The 5,324-nt window shown below is 43.9% G+C and overlaps 1 protein-coding gene across 2 annotated transcripts; it reads right to left on the bottom strand.

Moving 5' to 3' along the window:
* Positions 1-2,240: 2,240 nt before the first annotated feature.
* SMIM8 (small integral membrane protein 8) lies at positions 2,241-4,868 on the bottom strand. 2 transcript variants are annotated; one of them, XM_030447629.1, is made up of 3 exons: positions 4,814-4,868; positions 3,633-3,762; positions 2,241-2,717 (listed from the first exon to the last, which is right to left on the bottom strand). In XM_030447629.1, exons 2-3 carry the CDS (start codon positions 3,738-3,740, stop codon positions 2,559-2,561), a joined length of 267 nt encoding a protein of 88 aa, XP_030303489.1. In that variant the 5' UTR covers positions 3,741-3,762; positions 4,814-4,868; the 3' UTR covers positions 2,241-2,558. The 2 variants fall into 2 exon arrangements, with proteins under 2 accessions (XP_030303489.1, XP_030303488.1); XM_030447628.1 differs by lacking the exon at positions 4,814-4,868 and adding an exon at positions 4,540-4,757.
* Positions 4,869-5,324: the final 456 nt, after the last annotated feature.

Raw genomic sequence — 5,324 nt, 5'->3', positions numbered from 1 at the left:
ACCCTCTAGATGCAGAAGGATAGCTGTGCTTTCAGAATGGAGTTAACAAACTTTGTTAATGATGTACTTGTGCTCAGGTGGGGCTTTTCTCCCTTTATTCCATATACGCACGTAGCTTTAATGTATATATAAACTGGGTACTTAAAACAGCAAATACCAGTATTTATACTATAACAGCTATTAATTTACTACTTTCTTCTTTTTATTTTCACTGCTCTACCTCCTTTATATAATTTTTGTAACAGTAAGTTACCTGTACAGCAGCTGTCACAAATAAATATGGAGAAGGTCCTTAAAAATAAGGACAAGTCTAAGTATTCACTCTTCCTTCAGCTGGGAAGTTAACCTGGTTAATGGGAATTTACTCCATGAAACAGCTAAAAGGCTTCATTTCAGACACCTTTTCTATGAAGTGCCATGCACATCACCTTGACCAGATCAGTCCCACACCTTTCCCTTTGACCTCCTCACCCTCCCTTTCCTTTTCTCTCAGTAGCTTCCAGATCTATATGCACTTCACAAAACATAATTCAAAAGTTTGAGAACCAAATCCTGGATTATTCCCAAATATGTGAAAATATTTCACTTCAAATCATCTACAGGTAAAAGGACCAAAACAGCTATCTTAGAATCCTGCAGAGAAACAAGTTAAAATGCTTACTGGAGCACTGGTTTTGGATTGGAATAACTTAGTTAAACTCATGCAGACTTAGAAGACTCGTGCATTTTAATGAACTGAACTAAAATGCTGTGTGACCCCTTTTAAAACAACAGATTCATTCTTAAGTTCCAATGCTGCCTATCAAACATTTTCTACAGGATATGCACAGCATGTGACAGCTCTGAGTATCTGATCAATCCACCTTGAAAATCCTTCACCCATCAAAAGGCAAATGTTTTCCTCACCTGCAAGCTTTCAGATTTGCCCAAGACCTTCTGTTTTAAGGCAGTGAGGCTTACAGAGCTATGCTTTAAAAGGCTATTAAAATGCTACTTTTTATAGCTTTATCAAAGGCAGATGTCACTTCCCTTCTCAGGGAGGAGATAGCCAAGGCCCAGCTCAAGTTAGGATTCAGGTAACTGTAAAACATGAACGGGAGGAAAATGACAACCCATAGAGCAACTGCTGTTCCTCAAGGCAGTTGGTCACCTTTTTTTACCTTCAATAAAAAAGGCTTTCAATGAGAAAACCCAAAGCAATTTCAAGAGTGGCAAAGCACATATCCTTTCATGTCCTTTCTACAGAAGCCACCTTGGCCAGTAGAGGCTTAACACAAGTCTCTCAGCTTCTTGGGAGCCCTGGATGGGGTTGTAAATATGAGGAACTTAATTGAAAAATGCAAGCAGAATGTTAATAAGGGTCTATGGTGGAAAAAGGGCACAGCCTGGTATGTGCCCTCTAACCACGTGTTCTGGATTAACCAAACCATGTGTTTGGTTAATGGGATACCATCTAGGACATAGCTGGAGAAGCTCTGAGGAAAAGGCCTCAGTGCTGGAACAGGCAAGCACCCACATGAACATTTTGCTCAAGGTAAAGGCTCACTAGGGACCACGTCATGTGCTGAAGAAATGCCATAACACCACCTGCAGCACTAACCAGCACACTGCCAGGGGTCACCCTAAACCCACAGGTAGGGGTGTTCAGCAAGACTGGGATTGTTCAGGCTGGTATGTTCCTTTCTTCGTGTCTGTTGTTGATCTCAGACCTCCCATTCCTTATTTTGAGTTCAGTAATCCATACAAAATAGTGCTATAAAATGCACTTTGCAATGTAGAGAAATTCAGTTTTTGAATGGAGCTTAAATAAACCTGTCCTGCTGAGTAGGCAAGAACACCACACAAGCTCTGGCTAACGTGGAGTTAACATATCAACGGCAAGCTGATAGTAATATGTTCTCTGGTCTGCTGTCTGATGCCACACAGACGAGGTAAAGGCTGAGATCTTCCTGCCTTTCTCTTGACAGAAACCTTTGCTTTACTTTTTCTCCTACCTAGCTACTGATTTTTTGTTCATTTTTCAAGAGCAAATTAGCATCCAAAGATTATTTTGGCCAGTATTTTAAAGATTATTTTATTAAATAAAATCCTTCTTAAATAAAGTGACTGCTTTATCAGATCTTTCTTGCCTTAAAATTATTTTACTTGCACCACTGTTAATTATCAACATCCAGCAGATCAAGAGATCTATTTTTGCTTTTCACACACATCAGGCTGTTAAAAAAAAAAAACACAAAAAACCCAACACATTTTCATTTAATCAAAGAAAAAGAAGCGAGCTGAACTATCAGGTAAATTTCTAAGGCATTTACCAGTCTTGACCGCATGTCCAAGCTAATTTCATGTCTTCTGACATGCTGTAGAGATCACAGACAACAATTCACTTCTTCTCATGTATCTTGATTGCAATTTATTTGTACAGGCACGGCATTTTATAAACTTAATTTGGATCAGATAGCAAGATAGACATTTATCCATTATTTCCACAGACGGAGAAAAAAAAAGTAGTTGCCTTGAAAAGTTCTGTGACTGATTTGCTCACTTCATTCTTTATGTTCTCAGTCCCACTTGGAAGTTTTCCTCCTCACATACCTGGACCCCTCACTGTCGATGCTTTCATAGAGGTCCTTTTTATTCTCTACTGTTGCATGCAAATAGCCAAGGTAGGCCACACAGAGGCTAATTGCTATGAGTCCAAACGCCATCACCGGTTTGTTCTGACAAGAAAGAAAAAAATTAGTACCTGTTTTTAGTCAAAACATTTTGCATTCAGCACAAACATTACACTCCTCTACCTTAGCTTACAAAGTAAACAGTAAACTATTGTGACATCTGCAAAAAGTCATCATTGCCTTATTGCAGACTGATTCAAGTAACTCTGAGAAGCAGCAAGAAGGGAGATTTGATTTTCTGATAGCAAAAGGGATTTCTTTTGAAAAGGAAGATGCATTCTGGAGACAACATTTTATTACCTGTTGCTCTGTCTTTTGCTGCTTGAGCATGAATGAATAGGCCACAGCTAATTACTAAAGGTAACTACTACAAACTTCTTATGGTATTCATTTGGATATCCTACTGGGACAATGCACCAAGCAACCATCACTTATATTCCTCATATTCCTCTAAAAGAGATCATGCATTATCATCATAACATCTACTTTTGTATTATATGCACTGAATTCCCTCCAGTTTTGCTGACTTCTGCAAGAGTAAATAAACCCTATCATCAACTTGTTATAAAAGAAAAAGAAAAATCAAAAACATTGAAAAGCTACCAAAACTCCCCTCCTTTCATATCCAAAAGCTTGCATTTTATGATTTGTTCCCTTTTAAATATTAAAGAAGACTCTCATTACTTACTCTGCCACATTACATGTGATATGCCTGTAAACAGGCTTTCTGAAAGCAACGTGGCTAGGTACAAAAAAAATCAAGACAATATAATAGTGAAATAAAAGCTGGAATAAACAGCGTAATGTTCTGGACAGTGGGGAAAAGCAAAAATATTTTTAGTTACATTAATAAGTGGCTTGCATAACAAGTTATATAATGCACAGAGAATTGTGATGATTGTTTTAAAGCAACCGTGTCTCTCCAAGCATATTTAGTTTCTCTCAAAGTAAGTCTCTTACAGGTTTAATGAAAAGCTCTGGATTCACAGCTCGGAAAAGCATAGTTGTTCGAACACTGCTCAGTCCTGGTTTTCTTTCATTTTCATTTGGAGGTTTGGTGGAAGACATTTTAATTAATGCTGAATACTTCCTAAAAACAGAAGGAAAAAAAGATGACACCTTAATAAAAAATTGAAATAACTACTTCCACTGACTTTGAGTTCACACTCAGCTTGCCTGCTTACAGCACAATTTTTAGTTTGTGTACATCCATTAACAATTATCTTTGGTGCCACCTACCATTCCTAGCTTAAGAACAATAATCTTGACAGTTTTGTGCATCCTACAAATAACTTTTGGAGATGCACATCTTTCTACAGCAAGCATAAGTCTCCAGGCTTGTTTTTTTTACTTGACCTTGCCTAATGCTTTAGCTACCTGCGGAACCAGTAGTCTCCAGATGACTAGGAAGACAACACCAAGGAACTTTTTTTCCAAAAGCCTTACATGTGATACAACAGCCTACACCCCACGGTAACGCACTAATTTTTATCCACCCATCCCAGTCCTAGGCTTCTGCTGTCACTTTTATAGAGCAAGGGCAGGTAACCTGCAAGACACCATCCAAGCAAAGATGAAAGAAACACACCTCTCCCTGAACCCGCTTTCTGAGGGGCTGAGACACGGTGCTAAAGGAACCGCTGCCCTATAGTTCACACAAGAGAAGCTCAACCGGGGGCCAAGGGGTGGGATTCATAAACTCAACCTAGCAACCGGCCCGAGACCCCGCAGGAAGGTCAGGGCAGGGCTGAGGTCAGCTGAAGGCGAGCACAGGGCAGCCCTGACAGCCCGTACGTCAGCCGCCACCGCCGCCACCGCCCAGCAGCTCTGGGCCGGCCCCTCGGCTCGGCCCCTCAGCAGCACAAACCGTGAGGCCGACGAGGGTCAGAGCAGAAACCGAGGAGGCCAAGAGGCTCCTGACGCCATTAAAGGCTTCAGGCCGGCGACGGGGCACTTCCCCAAAGAGAAAACCCGGCAGGGACGCCCGGAACGTATCGTATCGGCCCGGTCCGGTCTGCCGCGCTCCCATGGCGGCTCCGGAGGCGGAGGGTGACGGCTGAAGCCCCGTGACCGGCGAGCGCCGTCCTCCCCCTCTCTCCTTCCCCCCCCCCGCCCCAGCCCCCCGCTCCGCCGCTCCTCACCGGGCCCCGCCGCCGCCTCCCCGCCCCGGGGCCGCCCAGCGCCTGCGCACTCGCGCCCCCTCCTGGGAGGAGGTGGGAGCGGGAGGGCGGACCCCGACCCGATCCGTCTCGTCCCGTCCCGTCTCGTCCCGTCTCGTCCCGTCCCGTTCCGTCCCGTCCCGTCCCGTTCCGTCCCGTCCCGTCCCGTCCCGTCCGGCGGCCGGCGGGAGGGTGTGGGTGGGGGTGGGAGGGAGTAGGTAGAGGCACGGGATGGGTTTGGTTGGAAACCTTTGAGGTCGCTGCCAAACCTCACGCTGAACCCTGAGCACCGCAGCGACGCGCCTTTTGGATACATCCCGGGATGGTGACTCAACTACCTCCCTAGGCAGCTTCTTCCAGTGCCTGACAGCCCGTTCAGTGAAGAAAAATTATTTAATACCCAATCTAGACCTCCTCCCACACAACTTGAGGCCATTTTCTCCTGCTCTATAGCTTGTTGCTTGGGAAGATAGACTAAGGGACAGCTCGCTAC

This window comes from Calypte anna, chromosome 3 (genome assembly GCF_003957555.1).
Source record: "Calypte anna isolate BGI_N300 chromosome 3, bCalAnn1_v1.p, whole genome shotgun sequence".
NCBI lineage: Eukaryota > Metazoa > Chordata > Aves > Apodiformes > Trochilidae > Calypte > Calypte anna.
Note: the sequence above shows the minus strand (reverse complement) of the source record. Positions and strands in the feature narration are given on the sequence as shown.